This window comes from Halichoerus grypus, chromosome 14, assembly GCF_964656455.1.
Source record: "Halichoerus grypus chromosome 14, mHalGry1.hap1.1, whole genome shotgun sequence".
NCBI classification, from domain to species: domain Eukaryota; kingdom Metazoa; phylum Chordata; class Mammalia; order Carnivora; family Phocidae; genus Halichoerus; species Halichoerus grypus.
In genome coordinates this window covers 26,218,831-26,239,412 of record NC_135725.1, presented here as the reverse complement: position 1 = coordinate 26,239,412, position 20,582 = coordinate 26,218,831, and the positions used below count along the sequence as shown (strand labels likewise).

At 36.7% G+C, this 20,582-nt stretch overlaps 1 protein-coding gene across 4 annotated transcripts in view; it reads right to left on the bottom strand.

Annotated features, from left to right (window-relative positions):
- NAA35 (N-alpha-acetyltransferase 35, NatC auxiliary subunit) overlaps positions 1–20,582 on the bottom strand; it is a 98,967-nt gene that overhangs the window by 21,156 nt on the left and 57,229 nt on the right. For all 4 annotated transcript variants that reach the window (XM_078061536.1, XM_036097671.2, XM_078061534.1 and 1 more), the window contains exons 12-14: positions 12,391–12,569; positions 7,832–7,891; positions 3,168–3,274 (exon numbers count right to left, since the gene is read on the bottom strand). In XM_078061536.1, the coding sequence (XP_077917662.1) occupies positions 3,168–3,274; positions 7,832–7,891; positions 12,391–12,569 (346 nt within the window). The remainder of the gene's footprint in view (positions 1–3,167; positions 3,275–7,831; positions 7,892–12,390; positions 12,570–20,582) is intronic.

Genomic DNA, 20,582 nt, shown 5'->3' with positions numbered 1-20,582 from the left:
GGGCAAAGGATATAAACAATTCATAGAAAAGTATTTCCAAATGTCCAATAAATATTGCATTAAATGCTCACATTAAAGTAACAATGAGATATTGCTTCCTGCTAATCACATTGGAAAAAATTAAAAAGATAACACCTACTGCCTGCTAGTCAGGATGTAGGTAATGTGCACTCTCATATATTGCTAAGAGGAATATAAATTGCTACAATCTTTCTGAATGCAATCCAATAATATCTATTAAAAGTACACATGCCCCCACCCAGTAACCCCAATCCATAGAATACATTTGTATTATATTTGGTAGCCATTAAAAAGAATTAATTAGATCTACATCAGGTAATGTGAGACATAAATTCACGATGTATCTTCGAGTGGGAAAAAAATTATTTCTAAAGGTTTGATTTATTTGAGACAGAGACAGTGAGAGAGAACACAAGCATGGGGGAGGGGCAGAGGGAGAGGGAGAAGCAGGCTCCCCACTAAGCAGGGAGCACGACCTGGGATCATGACCTGAGCCAAAGGCAGATGCTTAACCAACTGAACCACCCAGGCACCCCAAAATTTTGATTTTTTAAGAATTTATTTATTTATTTGACAGAGAGAGACACAGCGAGAGAGGGAACACAAGCAGGGGTAGTGGGAGAGGGAGAAGCAGGCTTCCTGCCGAGCAAGGAGCCCAATGTGGGGCTCGATCCCAGGACTCTGGGATCATGACCTGAGCCGAAGGCAGACGCTTAACGACTGAGCCACCCAGGTGCCCTCAAAATTTTGATTTTAAACAAGGAATCCACAAAAAATAATTCAAAGTTCATGATAAAAACATATATATAAAGTTATATGTGTATCATGTATCTGTGTATCACAAAGATATCTACAGTGATGGTCACCAAAATGCAGTTATCTCAGAGGTAAAATTTCAGGAGATTTTTACTATTTTTCATATTTTATGCACTAAATTTTCAGATATGACCATATATCATTTATAGAACCACATTCTGCATTTATTTTTAAAACAACTTAGTTACCTTCTTATTCCTTTCCTTCCCCTGCTGAATCAGTTGTCACGTCCTATTAATTTTACCTCTGAAATGTTTCTCGGATCTGTCCTCTCTTTTATATTCTCAGAGTTTAATCCTTCATCATTTCTCGCTTGTAGTACTGAATTAGCCTAGCTCACCACTTTGACCCCATTATCACTACCAGTTTTTTCCTATGAAAAAATATATACTATACTATGCCAATTCCCTCCTAAAAGCCTGAGCACCTCCTCAATGACCCTAAAATAAAGACCATATTTTACCAAACCATTCAAAATTCTCGAGTCTAACCCCAAACTATCTTAACCATCCAACTCACATTTGTTTATTCATTCCCTCATTCAACAAAGATTTATCATGTGCTGACTATTCATACCGTAGACACTGTTCTAGCACCTATCATACATTAGTGAACAAAGAGCCAAAACTACCTGCCCTGACCTTGTGGAGTTTATATATATATATATTTTAAGATTTGATTTATTTATTTGACAGAGACAGCGAGAGAGGGAACACAAACGGGGAATGGGAGAGGGAGAAGCAGGCTTCATGTGGAGCAGGGAGCCCGATGCGGGGCTCAATCCCAGAACCCTGGGATCAGGACCTGAGCCAAAGGCAGACGCTTAACAACTGAGACACCTAGGCACCCCCCTTGTGGAGTTTATATTCTAACAGGAGTGGGAGGGAGAAGGCAAAGAGGGAAATAAGAAACATAATGAAGAATTGTATGGTACATATAGAATAACCACAGCGAAAAAGTAAATTATATAGTATGTAAGGAAATAGTTGTTATGGGAGAAAGGCAGTGATGGGCTGAGGCAGCATGGAGGATGCACTTTTTAAATAGTCTAATCAAAGCAGACATTACTGAGGTGAAGTTAAACAGACTTGAAGGTGGTGAAGGAGTCAGTCTTGGGCATTTCTTTAAAATACCTTCCACCCCAGACTCTGTGTAAAGGCTGTAGAGTGAGAGCCAGCCTCTATGTTCCCAGAATAACAAGGAGGGCAAAGTGGCTGAAGCAAAGGAGATGAGGAGAGAGGGGTAAGAAATGATGAAGCCAGAGCGGCATCAGGACAAGAGTCTAGACCAGAGAATATGGGACCTCCTAGGCTCAATCATAAGGACTTTGGCTTTTACTGTGAATGAAACAGGAAATATAACCAACATTGAATGCCTGGGAATTTACCTCTTCCCAGGGGCAGTCCTTAACTGATTCCTATGTGGGTAAATTCTCAGGCTCCCTTGTTTTTTTGTCCCTGACAAGGACAACTCTGAGCTGCAACCCACACTGTGTCTCCACAGTTCCCCAACAGGACCCAACCAGAGTTACTTTCCATGAAGTATACCTCTGCGTGGTTTTCTTCCTTTTCATTTCCCACTTGTCCACAACCCTGCTGGTTTTTCCTGGAAACACTTTCTAAGGTTATATGAACTGTCTCAGGATCTGCTTCTGGGAAACCCAAGTTAAGCAAGGAAAAGGTTTTATGTGAGATGTGGCATGATTTATTCAACAAATTAAGTGCTGAACCACTAACTGTTCTTAAAATATGTAATTCATATGCCCATGTCTTCAGACATGCTGGTTTTTTTGCTGAGAAATAACAGCACCTTTCTTCCCTCCCCCTTGGAAAAGCTCTACTCATTTTCCAAAATGCCAACACAAGTGATGATTTCTTGTTGCATGTAATCCTTTCCAGCTTCTTATGGCAACATGTTTCTGGTAGAGCCACTGCTCTAATGCTAACTCAAGGATCAATTATTTGCATTTTCTACTTTTATCTAGACTCAGATCATTGAGAAGAGACCTTATCTTGTTTTCTTATAATTATTCCCAAAGTGCTTCCCTGACACAGTGCTTTGCACACAGTAAGAATCAATGCAACTTACTGAATCTGGTAATTCTTTGTAAGGTTTTCTTCTCGTATTGGGCCTAATGTCAACCTCACAAAAACCTCAGTTTAAATCTAAATAATATGCAGCAGAAATCAATTAATTTTAATATGACTGAGTTTTTTGGTTTTTACATGAAGATTTGATTACAACAGTTTTTATGCCTTGGCTATAAAGGAGCACAGAGAATTGGGGCTTTTAAGAAATACATACACTATAAAAAGTCTTAGGGTACTTACTTCGGGGAGAGCACCGGAGGACTGACAAAAGACCGAAGGGCATCCTTCACCATGTCTTGCATGAGATGGGTTCCAAAGACCTTTTTGTTATCCACCAAGAAAGTGGTCTTAAAACAAACATTATATATTAGTAATGCTATCACAATTTTAATATACTGTACATATAACTGTCTTTACTGTGACATGAACATACTTCTTAAAAATACTACAGAATACGGAAGAGATGAAAGTATAAAAACCTGGTGGAAATCAATCAATAAATAAATGACTATTTCAAAAATGGGAATTAATTATTAATCCCTATTAAGATGCATTCTGATGAAGGAAAATAAAAAAATGTGCAAGAAAATATATTTCCCACATCCAGGGTAGTAACAGTACACTAGTCAAAATGAACTGACTAGTCTGAATATATCATACAAGCTAATATGTAAGAAAGAGGGCTTCATAAATCATGAAACAGCAAATGGTTATCAATATTAGTTGATAATCTTTGTCTCTAATAAACATTTTGGAATACATACACACTTTCTGAAATTGGAAAAACAGATTTCATGATTTAAAGTAATAAATTATTTAATAATAATTTGCATTTAATTTTCTCCCCTTAATGACCTCAGTGTGTTTTAATATTTGCTATACTATCCCTTCCTTGATTTCCTAATACATTTGGGTGGTTTCCACTTTTGGGTGATCATGAACCAAACAGCTATAAACATTCGCAGACAAGTTTCCAGGAGAACACAGGATTTCACTTTTCGTAGGCAAATATTAAGCAGGACTGGGATTTGTATATTTAATTTTATAAGAACCTGACAAATTGTTTTACAAAGTGGCTGTAGCACTTCACATTCTTGTCAGTAAATGCATCCTCACCAGCACTTGGTATTGTCATTTTTCTTTTTTTTTTTTTTTTAAGATATTATAAAAGGTGGATAGTGGTATTTCACTGTGGTTTTAATTTGCATATCCCTAATACCAATTATGTTCAGTATGTTTTCATACTGAAGTTTAAATTTATTGCTCATTTTAAAAACTGGGCTGTCTGTTCTTACTGTTGTGTTTATAGAGTTCTTTGTATGATATAAGTCCTTTGCCACACATGGATTTGCAAATATTTTCTCACTCTGTAGAGTCTCTTTTCATTTTCTTAACAATGTCTTCCACAGAATTAAAGTTCTAAATTGATCATTTTTTATGAATTGTTTCTGATGCCATACCTAAGAATTCTGTCTTCTAAAGTCACAAAGATTTTCTCCTATCCCTTCTTATAAAAGTTTTATAGTTTTACCTTTTAGATTTATGATGCATTTTGAGTCAATCTTTTTGCGTATGTCTGTCCAACTGTTCTTGTACCATTGTTGAAAAGACTACCATTTCTCCACTGATTTGCCTTTGTATTTTGTCAAAAATTACTGACCATATTAATAAATGATCAGTTGACCATGTTAACTAATAAAGGACTATGAAATATTATATATAAATGACTATAGAATACTATATAATTGTATATAGTACTATATAATAAAAGACTAATTAAAGAATAGGACTTTTCTAGACTCCCCTCTTGGTTCCACTGATCCATTTTGCCAATACCACACCTGTCCTGCAGTCAGATAGCATGAGTTCCCCAACTCTGCTTTTTTGCACCGTTGGTTTGGCTATTCTAGTTCCTTTGCCTTTCCATATAAATTTTAGAATCAACTTGTTGACATCTACAAAAATACTATGATTTTGATTGAGATTGCTCTGAATCTGCAGATCAATTCTGGGAAGAACTAACATCTTAGAAATATTAATTCTTCCAATCCACAAACAAGGTATATTTCTCCATTTATTTAGGTCTTTGATTTCTTTCACCAGTATTTTGTAGTTTTTCAGCATAAAGGTCCTATAAACAGGTGTTAGATTTATACCTAATTATTTCATTTTCTGTGTTATTGTAAATAGTACTGTTTTTAAATGTTTTACTTCCCATTGCTCATTGCAAATATATAGAAATACAACTGCTTTTTGTATATTGACCTCATATCCTGTATTCTTCTTAAACTCACCCATCTGGTCTAGGAACTTCTTTGTAGATTCCTTGACATTCTATATAGAAAATAATGTTGTCTATAAAAATGTATTTTTTCCTTTTTCAACTGTATGCCTTTTATTTCTTTTTCCTTCCTTTTTTCACTGGCTAAAATTTCCAGTACAGCTCTCCCTCAACTTACGATGATTGGCTTATGTCCCAATAAGCCCACTGTGAGTTGAAAATACTCTTAAGTTGCAATGCATTTAATACATCTAACATACTGAACATCATAGCTTAGCCTAGCCTACCTTAAACATGCTCAGAACACTTACATTAGCCTACTGTTGGGCAAAATCATCTAACACAAAGCTTATTTGATAATAAAGTGTTGAATATCTCCTGTAATTTATTGAATGCTATACTGAAGGTGAAAAACAGAATGGTTAAATCAGTTGTTTACCCTTGTGATCGTGTGGCTGAGTGGGAGCTGTGGCTCGCTGGTCATGCCCAGCATCATGAGAGAGTATTATACTGCATATTGAAAAGATCAAAATTCAAAATAATGAAGTATGGTTTCTACTGAATGCACATCACTTTCACACCATCGTAAAGTTTATAAATCATAAGCCAAACCCTCTTAAGTTGTGGACCATCTGTATGTAGTATGTTGAAAAAGAGTGGAGAGAGAGAGTAGACATCCTCGTTTTACTCTCAATCTTAGGAGGAAAGGATTTAATCTTCCATCATTAAGTACGATGTTAGCTGCAGATTTTCTTGTACATACCCTTTATCAGGTTAAGGAAATTCTTTTCTATTCCTAGTTTTGCTGAGAGTTTTTATCAATTTGAATGGAGATTGAATTATGTCAAATGCTTTTCCTGAATCTACTGAGACTTTACATTGTATGGTGGATTACACTGACTGATTTTTGAATGCTGAACCAGGCTTGAATTCTTGGAAAAAAACCAACTTGGTCAAGATGTATTATTTTTTTATATATTGTTGAATTTGATATGATAATACTTTAAGGTTGTTCTGTCTATGTTCATAATATGTCTATAATTTTCCATGCTTTTAATGTCTTTGGTTTTGCTACTGAGATCTTGCTGGCTTTATATCATGAGTATTGTCGGCTTTTCTATTTTCTGGAACAGACTGTACAGAACTGACCTGGAATTTTCTTTGTTGGAAGGTTTTAAACCATGAATTCAATTTCTTTAATAGATACAGGATCATTCAAGTTATCTCTTTCTTTGTGAGTTTGGGTAATGTCCTTCAAGAAATTAGTCCATTTCATCTATGTTTTTGAATTTATGGACATGAGTTGTTTATAATATTTCCCATATAACCTTTTACAGACCCTTACAGGTCTGTAGTATTACTCTTTTTCATTCCTGCTATTATTCATCTTACCTTCTTTTTTTCTTGTTCTGTCTAGTTAGAGGTTCTTCAATGTTATTGATATCTTTTTTCCTTTTTTTTAAAGGCTCAGTTAATTTTTTTAAAGTATTGTTTATTTAAGTAATCTCTACACCCAATGGGGCTCGAACTCACAACCCTGAGATCAAGAGTCACACATTCTTCCAACTGGGCCATTCAGGCACCCCTTTATTGATATTTTCAAAAGAACCAAGTTTTTGGTTACATCAATTTTCTTCACTGTTTATCTGTTTTTTATTTTACTGATTTCTTCTGCTTGCTTTGAGTTTCATTTGTCTTTTTTTTTTTTGTAGAAGCTCAAATTATTCAGACCTTTCTTTTAAAAAATTTTTAACTGAAGTATAGTTAACATATAATATTATATTAGCTTCAGGTGTACAACACAGTGATTGTGTACTACTCACCATGGTAGGTGTAGTTATCATCTGTCACCAAGGTTATTACAATATTATTAACTATATTCCACATGCTGTACTTTTCATCCCTGTGACTTATTTATTTGAGAGAGAAAGAGCACAAGAGGGAGCAGGGTCAGAGGGAGAAGCAGACTCCCTGCTGAGGAGGGAGCCAGACGCGGAACTCGATCCTGGGACTCCGGGATCATGACCTAAGCCGAAGGCAGTCGCTTAACCAACTGAGCCATCCAGGCGCCCCTGTGACTTATTTATTTTATAACTGGAAGTTTGTATCTCTTAATCCCCTTCACCTATTTCACCCATTCCCTACCCCCCCATCCCTCTGGCAACCACTTTCTTCTTTTTCTCATATAAACATTTAATCTTATAAATTTTCCTCTAAGCACTGCTTCAATTATATCCCACAGATTCTGTAGGTTATATTTTCATTTTCATTCAGTTCAAAATATTTTCTAATTATCCTCAGGACTTCCTCTTTAGAAGTGTGTTAATTTTCAAATATCTGGAAAATTTCCAAATATCTTTGTTACTGGTTACTAGTTTAATTCCAAAATAGTCAAAGAGCATACTTTGTATAATTTCAATTGTTTTTAAATTATTAAGGTTTTATAGCCAAGGATATGATCTTGATGAATGTCTAATATTCTAATACTTCTATCACAAAAATATTACACTAACTGTTGATATCCTTTAAAAGCATCTACTTTTGTTCCAGCAATAAGTAAAACAATGTCAACACACATAAAATTTGATGTTTAAAGAAGTACTGCAATATTCTTAGAACTTACTTGTAATAGAGATCTTGAAAGAACACAAGGTGATTGTTCACTAAATTCACAGAAAAAATCCTGATACACAGAGAAAAAATAATGTCATTAATAGATTAAATAAAAGCTGGAAATGTTTATATATAGCATATAATTTTTTACCAGACCTTCTGGAAATTATATACTACCAGAGTTAAAATATGACAAAGAGCTAAGGATCATTTCTATAGGAACTGTCTTAATTGTATCAATGGGACAACAGATGATTTTGGAGACTAACCTTTTTTTTAACTGACCGATAGAATTGTGTGGATACCAATATTAAATTTGCACACCATGAAAAAAATAGCATCAGTAATAATTTGCTAACTAATGGCAGAAGTTTATTTTCTACTTCACAGAAATAAATACCAAGTAACCAGTCCAAGTGGATTCACATAACTGACTATTCCTGATTCTTCTGACATCCAAAAGATATGCTTAGAGAAACTATATAGGGTTTATACAGAGATAAAAGAAAAAAGGTAAGAAAATACACTACAATGTTAGCTTCTGTATATTATAGGATAGTAGCTATTTATCATTTTCATATTTTTTGTGTGTTTTCCAGACTCGTGATCCCCAATTTAAATGGGTGCTCTGCCAAAACCTACCAAGTTTCTCTAGTCAATTCACTTTTTTCACAATTAACTTTTATACCTTGCTCACACTTCTCAATGTTCTCTACTACAGATGTCCTCCCATTTAACATTACAAAGAAAATTAAGTCACCTATCAACAGGAAATCCCTCCACTTCAGCCTCTAAACTTTATCAAACTGAACCCACATTTGTAGCCAGATCCTTTCCTTGCCCACTTTAACAATGGAAACCTTCCATTTGTACTATGACTCCATTCCTTCCGGTCTTTTCAGGAACATTACACATTGTCAAGCATCCATCCTTGTCTGTCCTAGGTATTTAACTTCTCCCTCTCTTCCAGATCCTCCCCATTTATATTTAAGTAGTCAATTTTCCCCCATCTTAAAAAAGAAACTGTCACATGCTCCACATTTCTCCCTCAACCGCTGCCTTCTCAGCTAAACTTTCTGAAAGAGTTGACTGAACGGTCTCTACTTAATCAATGGCCCCTCCTCATCAACACCCACTAGCCTAGCTTTTCACTCTAGTCACAACTGTCCTCTGACACCAAATCCAGTTGACATTTGTTTTAGACCTTATTCACTTCTTTCATCTGACCCCTCAGCAGTATTTGACAGGACTTCCTTCTGGTAAAATAAAACCTTTTTAAATGACTTTCATGAGTTTTTTCCTTTGTGGCCACTTCTTGGTCTGCTCTGTAGGTTCAAAGTTTAGTTCCAGACTATTTTCTTTTCTCAAGCCATATACTTTTTCCCTCACCATCTTCATCATACTCATGCTTCAATAACTACCTGTAATAGTTCTAAAATTACATATCTAGCACTGACTTCTAAATTCTATCCATATAGTCAATATCTATTCAATATCTCTACGTAAATATCTCAAAGGCACCTCAAATTCAGCTTCAGTAAGACCCTAAGCTGACTAAAGGTCTTTGAGAATTTCCCCATTTTGGTGAACAGCAGAGTGTATCAAGATCTCCAAGTCAGAAACCCAGAGACCTTCCTGAGAGCTCTCTCATGCCCCATATTTAATTCAACACCAACATGCTATCAATTTTAGTTCATGCACAGCTCTAACTCTGACAACCCACATCATCTCCCTGCCATCCTTCTAAATGAAGTTACCATCCTCCCTCCCTTGGACTGTAATGATGGTTTCTTAATTTATCTCCCTGTGTTTACTCTGGTTCCTTACTCTGTGTTTTCTCTACAGTGCAGCACACATGGCTGCAAACTGTTAATTCAGTTACTTAACTACCCCACCCATGTTGATCTTGCATAAAACTCGAATGTGAAAATGCAGAAATATGCAGAGTATAAACTATAAAGAGTTGTAACTGACATTTCGGTATTTGTTATTCCAATCTTTTTTAAACTGAATTTACCTGTCTCTGATGATCCCTTCTGTGTGTGACAATGTATAAAATGAATAATCTATTTTGAAACATAACTTGGCATTCACAAACATTTCCCTATGTCAATATTTTCCTATAACATGCTTTTTTTAATTATGTTCAGTTAGCCACTGTAAACATCATTAGTTTTTGATGCAGTGTTCAATGATTCATTAGTTGCGTATAACACCCAGTGCTCATCACAACACATGCCCTCCTCAATACCCATCACCCTGTTACCCCATCCCCCACCCACCTCCCCTCTGAAACCCTCAGTTTGTTTCCCGGGGTCCACAGTCTCTCATGGTTCATCTCCCTCCATGATTTCTCCCCCTTCAGATTTCCCTCCCTTCCCCTATGGTCATGCTTTTTAATGTCAGTATGGCATATATTCTACACATACTATACAGAATGGGTAGTGTCACCAGCGGGCATTTAAACTGTTTCTAGTTTTTCAAGATTACAAATGATGATGAGCCAAATACTCTTTAGTTCATCTTTGCATATATCTTAGATGATTTTCTTATGCTAAATCTCTAGAAGGGGAGTTGTTAGGTCAGGATATACACATTTTTAAGACTTTTGAGAGCAATAGCCACAGAAGTATAGGAGAGCAACTATTTCCCTCCACCAACATTAAATATTACTATACTTTCCAATCAAGTTGTTTAAAAATGCATTTCTTCAATCTTCAATTACTAGTAAGGGTATGCATTTTTCATGTTTACTTCTTTTTCAGTGTGTGTGCTCATGTCCATTCCCAATCTTCCAGAGATGATTTATTTTGTATGTAAGCACACCTTACAATCTGGCACTTTATCCTAATAGTAACAGGTTTCTTATGCAGATCCACCAGATATTTGGGCCCCCCTTTTCTCTAACTTCAATCTTCTCGATTCTTGGCCTTAGCCACACTCCCCTACTATCACCACTGACTCCTGTCCCAAGTGTTCCAGGGATCCAGACTCTTCTCTTTCTATGCCCTCTTCACGTCCAGGGCTGGCAGTTCAGGCCTGGCTCTCCCAGCTCCCCACTACTATGGTATGTCATACAGCATTCACCTCCCTGACAAGGCAATCCATAACCCTCTGCCAGAATATCAAATTCCAACTGCTGCATTATTTTTTCTTATTCCAATTCACACTGATCGCCTTCTAAAATCCTACATTTAATCTGAACACAAATATTCATGTAACGATTAAGAATCAGAAAAAGCAGATGCAGCAGAATAAGAAAAGTCTCTATTCTAATTCCAGATATGCCACTAACCAATCATCTAATTTGGTTACAAGCCCTCTAAACCTTACTTTGTTTAGCTATACAATGAATTGCAAAATGAACTGGGTTATGTCTATGATCTTTTCTACCTTTAAGATTCTATGATTCTTAAGATAGAATAAGGACAAAACTACTAAAAAGAAAGCAAACAGAAAGGAGGTAACAAACACAGAATCAGTGAAAGTTTCACTAAGGAATGAAGACTTAAGCTGGGCGTTAATGACAAAGAATTAGAGGGGAAAATAAAGTTATTACAAGAAAGAGCATAAACAGAAGCACAAATCTTTGTTGACCATCAACTATATCCCAGTGGCTGCTGTTCAAATTCTAGGAATGTAAGCAAGGTATTTCATCATCTCAAGGCATCCAGGTACAGAAGCAACCTGGAACCAACAAGGAAGACCTCACAGAGAAAATGACATGCGCTGGGAATTATGTACCTCTCTGCAGAGTTGTGTAAAATAGTGTACTTATGTCTAAATAATGACAGTATTATATTGCATATTTTCTACCTTCCTAACCTTATAGAAATATTGCCTTTCTACATTTTAACCCATATAGAAGATTAATCCAAAATACGTAAAATGTATATCCTCTTTCACCCAGCAACTTAATGGTTTAGGAATTTATCTTAAGGAAGACAGAAGCAGATGATATGAAGGTTCCTACAGACAAGCTCATTTTAGTACTGTTTATAACAGTAGAACACTGAAAATGACCTAAATACAATTCAATTATGAATGGACTGGAAAAAACTGTGATATATTCTTATTCTTACATGAAATACCATGTAACTATTTAAATAATGTAAAAAAATGTGTATTTGTTGACATGGAAAGAAAGATGTTCATGATACAGAGATTAGTGATGAAAGCAGGCTACAAACACCATGATCTAATTTTTTGTATAAAAATATACATGTATGTATATATGCATACTCACATAGATGTGTACACGCACACACATATTTACATATAAGAAGTTTTGAAGACAGAATCCAGGGTTTAAATCCTCATTCTTAAAACCTGGGTGAATTATCTAAACTTTAGTTTTTTAATCTCTAAGATGGATAGTATATAATCCTTGTGAAGATTAAATAGAAACAAATACACACACAACATACACACACACACAACACTTAATTCTCCAGTTATCAAGGAAAATAAGCAATTTTATTTACCCTTGGGACAGTCAGCCTCTAAAAAGTGATAAACTATTCTGTTGTTCAATCAAAACCATACTCCAGAACAGAGATTTGTACTTACCAGGATACAATGTAAATTTGTTAAATTGACCACCTCACAAACAGTTTTTATTCTATCTATTAATCTTGCAAAATAGTTGACCATTTCTTCCCTTTTAATTATTTTTGCATATCGAGGGAAGGTAGGTGGAAGTAGCCTCTGGTTAACAAGGGGCTCAAAACCCATCATAATTGGATGATCTAAAAAGGAAAAAAAAGTAAGATTTTCAGTGTTTCGCTGAATCTTAAACCTCAAATACTAGTAAATATAAAAAGAGAAAGGCCAATTTCAAAAGCATCTCCAGATTCCTGTCACAATATTCTCTAAATGAATTTTATAATTTACAAACGTCTATATGTATGCATTTTTTAAATGAGATAAACAGATTTAATAACCTAAAAAATTGTACTTCCTACCTCCATGGAATTGGTAGTAGTGACAGAAAGGGGTTGCTACCTCACAATTAACCGTAAGCCAAGAATGGGATAAAATAGGGAGAAAGCAATGCTGTATTAACCATGAGATTGTGAAAAAAAAGGTAAATAAAATGGGAACACAAATTGAGGCTGTTGTCCCTTCAATTACTGAACAGTAGAATCAACTCAAACTTAGTTACAATAATAATGCAAAACAGAGAACAGTCCCCGCCCCACTCCCATGAGTCTGGAATACATTTGGTACTGACATTAATTACAGAAATTCAGAGTGCTTTAAAGCATAAATAACCTTTTACAAGGGACCTAAGGGTGATTTCCTTTTTCCCATTCTCTGCCCACTGTGACCTCACTTTTCACACTAGTGCAAGTTTCTCTCAACTTGAAATCTAAAATGAGGAAATATATGAAATGAGAAGTGATTAAGAATTTGGGAATCAGGTTCTCTTGCTGTACTACAAACAGGCTATAAACCAAGAATAAATAAAATACCTTTGGATGTTAATGAAAGATAAAATTAAGCTAAGTATGGAAAGCTGGGACCCTGGGCGGCTTAGTCTGTTAAGCGTTCGACTCTTGATTTCAGCTCAGGTCATGGTCTTAGGGTTGTGAGAATGAGCCCGGTCTTGGGCTCCATGCCGGGCACGGAGCCTGCTTAAGATCCTCTCCCTCTGCCCCTCCCCCCCAAATTAAGATAAGCAGGCATCACTAAGAATTAAAAGACTGATATTTAACCAAATTATAATAATGCTCCTGTGACATATGTAATTATTCCTGAAGATCAAGCAAATAAAGATGCCCCCCAAGGTTCCTGGTCTTCTTCCTCTTCTCCACACTTAAGTCCTCCCTGGTTGAAGTTATTTATTCTTATAAAAATTCCAATTTAACTAATGTTTTCCAGGCTAAAATCATTAGCCCACAATCTTTCTTCTGAGTGCCAAACCTGATTTCTAACTGCATAATGGACATTTCTACCTTGGTACCCGACATCATTTCAAAAGGCACATATCCAAAAACTGCCATTATCTTGCCCCAAACACTGCTTCTCCTTATATTCCCTTTTTCAATAAAATGACCCACTGCCCTTACAACTGCTTAGGCCAGAAATCTTCTTGTCTGCTTTAATCAGTGCATAAGTCTTAAAGTATTCCACATCCTAACATCCACTGACTGTCCCCCTCCCCCTTCACTCTTACTGCCACTGCAAAAGCCTAACTCATTCCTCTACACTGAATACTCCCTCATTAATTAATCCTGTACACTGACACCTCAATTTTTTTATCTAAATGACAACCTGATTTCACTCCCCTAATCCAAAAATTTTGTTGGCTCCCTATTGCATACAGTACAAAGTCTGTGGTAGGGCACAGGAAGGTACTTTAAATTTCCTGCCACTCCTGTAGAAAAAATCTGTACTCCAATGGAAAGCTATGCATTGTCAGATTGATTCAAGGCAGCTCTACTACAAATCTATAAATAGTAAGTAACTGATAGAAGACATGCAAATTCTGTCCTGGCAGATTCACCTGACTTCCTCCCAGATCTATAGAACAGTTTTGCCTCCATTTATAATTTATTTCAACATTCCAATGCTCCATATAAATTTGAATTTTTTTAAAGATTTTATTTATTTGAGAGAGAGAAAGAGAGAGAGAGAAAGCATGAGCGAGGGGTAGGGGCAGAGCAAGAAGAAGGCTCCCCAATGACCAGAGAGCCCAATGCGGGGCTCGGAGCCAAAGGCAGACACTTAACTGACTGAGCCACCCAGGCACCCCTAAATTTGAATGTTTTAAAACTTTTCGTGCCTAGTTATTTCACTGAATGAGTTTAACAAAATCCTTAACACATGCTCATTTTTATATCTGTATGTGAATCACAGTTTTTACTTTTTTCTGAAAGTCATCTTTTAACATGCTCTATTCTCTAAGCACCATAAGCTATAAGCAACCACACTGCCTTACAAGTATCATGTTCTTTTATGCTTCTTTACTTATACACGAACTATTCTTTCTGCCTATAAAGTCTACCTCTTATTCTTAGCCTAAGAGACCTGCTATAGCTTGGATTCCCTCTCATGCTTGGCCCTCCCTCCAAGAACTGTGTATATTCACTGCTACACTGTCCATGTGGGATTACATCATCTCTCCCTCAGTTCTTTTGAAAGAGCAGGAACTGGCTTGTGTCCCAAACACCTAAATGCCTGGTTCATTCAGGCACTGCCTACATGTTTTATGAATGACAAGATGTGCATACTCAAAATGAAAGACTGTTACCAGTATAATAAAACAGTTTAAATTTCTGATCTATAACATGTCATTTAAGGTAAATGTAGTAGTGAGGATGCTTTACCATACCAACATAAATACATTCTGGGGCTTTAATGATAAATGCACAGAATATAACTACGTAACTGGAAATTATCCTTATATTCCCTGAAAGCATTCTAATTTTCATCTAAAAGTATTACCCAGAAATATTCTCTTATTTTTAATACACATATTTTAAGGCTTTAAACCACAAGTAGAAGATATAGCGACTCATGAAAATCTGTATTACCATGAAAAGAAGTAAGTATTAATGGGAAATGAGTATCAAATACAATATATTCTACTTACATTTTTTTAAAGATTTTATTTATTCACATGAGAGAGAGAGACAGAGATAGCACAAGCAGAGGGAGAGGGAGAAGCAGATTCCCCGCTGAGTTGGGAGCCCGACGCAGGGCTTGATCCCAGAACGCGAACGCGGAGATCGTGAACTGAGCCTAAGGCAGATGCTTAACCATCTGAGCCACCCAGGAACCCCATCTACATTACATTTTTATACAAATTTTAAAATGCAACATAAAAGGTTAAGCCTCCGACTCAATTTGGCTCTGGTCATTATCTTAGCATGGAGTCTACTTGAGATTCTCTCTCTCCCTCTCCCTCCCCCTGCTCTCACACGCTCTCTCTCTGAAATAAATAAATCTTTAAAAGAGGTGCGACATAAAACAGTATTACCTTCTGAAACTAATTCAGCTGTCCTGCAGACCACAGGGGTTTATAGCAGCATCCCTGACCTCTACCCACTAGATGCCAGTAGCATCCCCTTAATTGTGAAAAACAAAACTGGGTCCAGACATTGCCGAATGTCCCTGGGAGGCCCCAGTTGAGAAACACTGGTCTAGACAAATACAATATGCAACTTTAATTCAGTGTGGATAAGCTCAGGATGTAACAAGAGAATCTAAACCATGGAAAAATTAGAAAGACTAACAAGAAGTGAAATCTAAGGAAAGACTCATATGATAAGAAGTTAGTAAAATGTTGGTCAGGAAAAAGTATTCCAAGCAATGGAACTGGAGGGTGTTATGCTGAGTGAAATAAGTCAATCAGAGAAAGACATGTATCATATGACCTCACTGATATGAGGAATTCTTAATCTCAGGAAACAAACTGAGGGTTGCTGGAGTGGGGGTGGGGTGGGAGGGATGGGGTGGCTGGGTGATAGACACTGGGGAGGGTATGTGCTATGGTGAGCGCTGTGAATTGTGCAAGACTGTTGAATCACAGTTCTGTACCTCTGAAACAAATAATGCAATATATGTTAAGAAAAAAAAAGAAGAAGAAGAATGTAGCAGGAGGGGAAGAATGAAGGGGGGGAAATCGGAGGGGGAGATGAACCATGAGAGACGATGGACTCTGAAAAACAAACTGAGGGTTCTAGAGGGGAGGGGGGTGGGAGGATGGGTTAGCCTGGTGATGGGTATTAAAGAGGGCACGTTCTGCATGGAGCACTGGGTGTTATGCACAAACAATGAATCATGGAACACTACATCAAAAACTAATGATGTAATGTATGGTGATTAACATAACAAAAAAGTAAAAAAAAAAAAAAGTATTCCAAGCATATCAATGGCCTAGAGGATAGAGAATATGGTTCCTTTTCTTTTTTTCATAAGGAGCTCCAATTTTCCAAATCATACTTTCTCCAAACTCAGGAAGAATATATGCATATAAATAGAATGGGGACAAAGTTCCTATGCATAAAGTTAGAAAGTTATCTGTATGCTTCTCTCCATTCCCCAGATATACTTAAATCGCAACCCCCCCAACATTTCTTTGGACCTAATCCTTGTTTTTTTTTTTTTTTAATTTATTTATTTGACAGAGAGAGAGTGAGAGAGGGAACACAAGCCGGGGGAGTGGGAGAGGGAGAAGCAGGCTTCCCGCGGAGCAGGGAGCCCGATGCGGGCCTCGATCCCAGGACCTCGGGATCATGACCTGAGCCGAAGGCAGACGCTTAACGACTGAGCCACCCAGGCGCCCTGGACCTAATCCTTGTTAATGGCTAAAGTTATTCCTAGTAACTATTTTTAAGTCTCAGCTGTTGCTGAATCTCATACATAAGAACTCTAACTGTCCTATACAAGACATAATAACCCACCTGAGCACAGATGAGTGGAAGAGCTGAGATAAGAGAGATTGAAGCAGCTGTTCAGAATAGAGAGTAATTGAGCAGGAGAGGGGCTAAAAGCAAGGCAGGAGTTTGCATCTGGTTTCATGGTAACATAAAGTATGAAACCTTACAAGAAGTTTTACCACACTCAAACCCCTCCTGGAATAAACTGCTCTAACAGTTTTTCTCCACTATACTTCATGTATCTTTTTCCCACTATACTTCATGTATCTTCTCTACCACACAATTTACCACAGACTGTCTTCTATTAAAATAACTTGAAGAGCCCTTATGAAATGAGTCTGAAAAGTCGAGAATTCATATTACTTTCTACCCAGTGTGGGCTGTGCTTAATCGAGTTTTCCTGAATTGGACACACAGCTCAAACAAGATAACTTCTAGACTGTCTTCCATTGTTCCAAGTCTGTAGATGCATTATCTTGGTTTTCCAGTTAAAATACTTCAAATATACTTCTTAGTAAAAGAATGCCAAATAAGAGGATTTCCCCCTCCTACTAGCATTCTTTTAAAAATAAAACAATTGGGGTGCCTGGGTGGCTCAGTCGGTAAAGTACCTGCCTTCAGCTCAGGTCATGATCCCAGGGAATCTGCTTCTCCTTCTGCCCTTCACCCTGCTTGTGCGCTCTCTCTCTCTCTAAAATCTTTAAAAAAATACATAAAAATAAACAATAATTACTAGTTTCTAAAACATTTTATACAGCACACTGGTTTAGAGTGTTTTGGTTACTAAAATTCTTGTTAGACAACCGGTCATTATTAACAGCAGAAAAGTGCTACAAATAGTACAAGGTTCTTGGATATAAGATTCATAGTAACAACGTACTTTAACTTAGCAAACTAAGTTATTAAAATTGACTGGATGCCAAAATTAAAGATCCAAAAATCTATGTCAAGAGATAGAGATGACATCTTTTTCAGACAACATCTCTCCCCAAGGTTACATAGGCAATTTACCGTTATATTTATTGAAATAACAAGTTCTGGATGCTCTGAAGTTGGAAGGAATTCTGAAAAACAATGCAGAAGTTGCTAAGGATTTGTTAAGTGATTCCACACTTCTTGGCTACATCATTTCCTTTTATAAAATGTTTAACAGGGGTGCCTGGGTGGCTCAGTCGGTTAAACATCTGCCTTCGGCTCGGGTCATGATCCTGGGGTCCTGGGATCAAGCCCCGCGTCGGGCTCCCTGCTCAGCGGGGAATCTGCTTCTCCCTCTCCCTCTGCCTGCCACTCCCACTGCTTGTGCTCTCTATCAAACAAATAAATAAAATCTTTAAAAAAGATAAGATGTTTAACATTATGCTATGTGAAATAAGATAAAGAAAAAGGACAAATATTATATGATCCCTCTTATATGATGTACCAGGAAAAGCCCAATTCATAGGTAAAAGTACAACAGTGGTTACTGGGGATTAAAGGGAAATGGGGAGTTATTGTTTAATTAGTATGAAGTTTCAGTAATATGATAATGTGAATGTATTTGATGCCACTGAATTGTACACTTAAAAATGGTTAATATAGCAAATTTTATGTCACGTATATTTCACCACAATAAAAAAACTTACAAAAAGGCATTAAACCAAAAGTGTTCAATTAAAAAGGCATGGCCTCAATGAATATTCTATCACAATCACCGATCAGAATAATTTACTGTGCAATATTATGTGCACGTCTACATATTTTGAATTTTTTGGTGTGTATTTCTGAATAGGTATACATGCAAATGATAAAAAAAAGTTTCAAATGAAACAAAAGGGTATACAATGAAAAGCAAGTCTTCTGCCTACATATGACTCTCAATTAATCTCCTGAGAACTAACCACAAGTTCCTTTAATATGTGGGTATTCATATACATATCCTTTTTAAAAAACTTTATTGAGGTATAATTTACATATAATAGAATGTAAATATTAACCTATAATATACTTTGAAAAATATATACAACCATGAAATTACTACCACAATCAATGTGTATACAACATTTCCATCTCCCCCAAATATTCCCAGTGCCCATTCCTAGCCAATCCCTGCCTCCCATGCCCAGAAATTATGGAACTGCCTTCTCTCCATAAAGATTAGTCTTTCCTACTTTTATGCAAAGAGAATCATGTGATTTGTGCACTTTTATACATGGCTTCTTTTAGCATGTTTCTAAGATTTATCACTATGTTCAGTATATCAGTACTTCATTCCTTTCTATTACTAAGAAGTATTTCATTGTATGGATATACCATTATTTGTCCATTCACATATATTCCTTTCCTTAACAAAAACACCAAAATATTACACATGCTGATATTCTTTTTTCAACTTTTTTTTTTTTAAAGATTTATTTATTTGAGAGAGAGCAAGAGCAGAAGTGGGGGGGGGAGCAGAGGCAAAGGGAGAAGCAGACCCCCCACTGAGCAGGGAGCCCGACATGGGACTCAATCCCAGGACCCTGGGATCATGACCTGAGCTGAAGGCAGCCGCTTAACCAACTGAGCCACCTAGGTGCCCTTTTTTCAACTTTTTCACGTGAATTTTTTTTTTGAAACTCTCAAAGTTGCAAATACAATCAATAGTGAATCACCCTCAAGTATGTTGAGAGTGTTATTCTTATTCACAATACAATAACCAGAATTAGTAAAATAGCACTGACCAATTACTATCATCTAATCCTTAGACTTCATTCAAGTTTCGCAAACTGTTCCAAAATGGTTTTCACATCTATGTCAGAACCAAAAGACGCATTTCATTTCATTGATTCTTAGTCTCCTTCCAAGCTGGAAGGACCAGGAACCTGGCACTCCTGTGTCTCTTTCCTGAAGTCAAATATTCAAACTCAAAGATAAAATTTAAGCCAAAAGACAAGAGCAAAGAAGCAATTACAATTCTTCTAAACTCAGAAAAAGCTCTGTAAGTTGAGAAGTGGCCTTCTGTAGGTTCTGGGGCTTGTAGTAGTTCAGGGGCAGACACGCAAGCCCTCACAGCCAGCCTGGAGGTGAGGCTGGTCGGTGGCTACTGGGTAAGACCAGGGACAATAACATGGTAGTAATTTTGTGTACTGCCCTTCAACGTGGGTTTCTCTTGTTTCCTCATTAGATTTAAATTATGAATCTCTGGACTATGACAAAAGTGATGTCATATTTTTTCACTGCACTCTATCAGCAAAGTGGTGATTTGACTCACCACTGGCAATGTTAATTTTGATCAGTTGATTAAGTTGGTGTCTGACAGGCTTCTTCACTATAGTTACTCCTCCATTTGTGGTTAGTAAATATTGGGGGTATGGGGGAAAGACACCTAAATATGCTCATCATAATCAAACTGTCCAT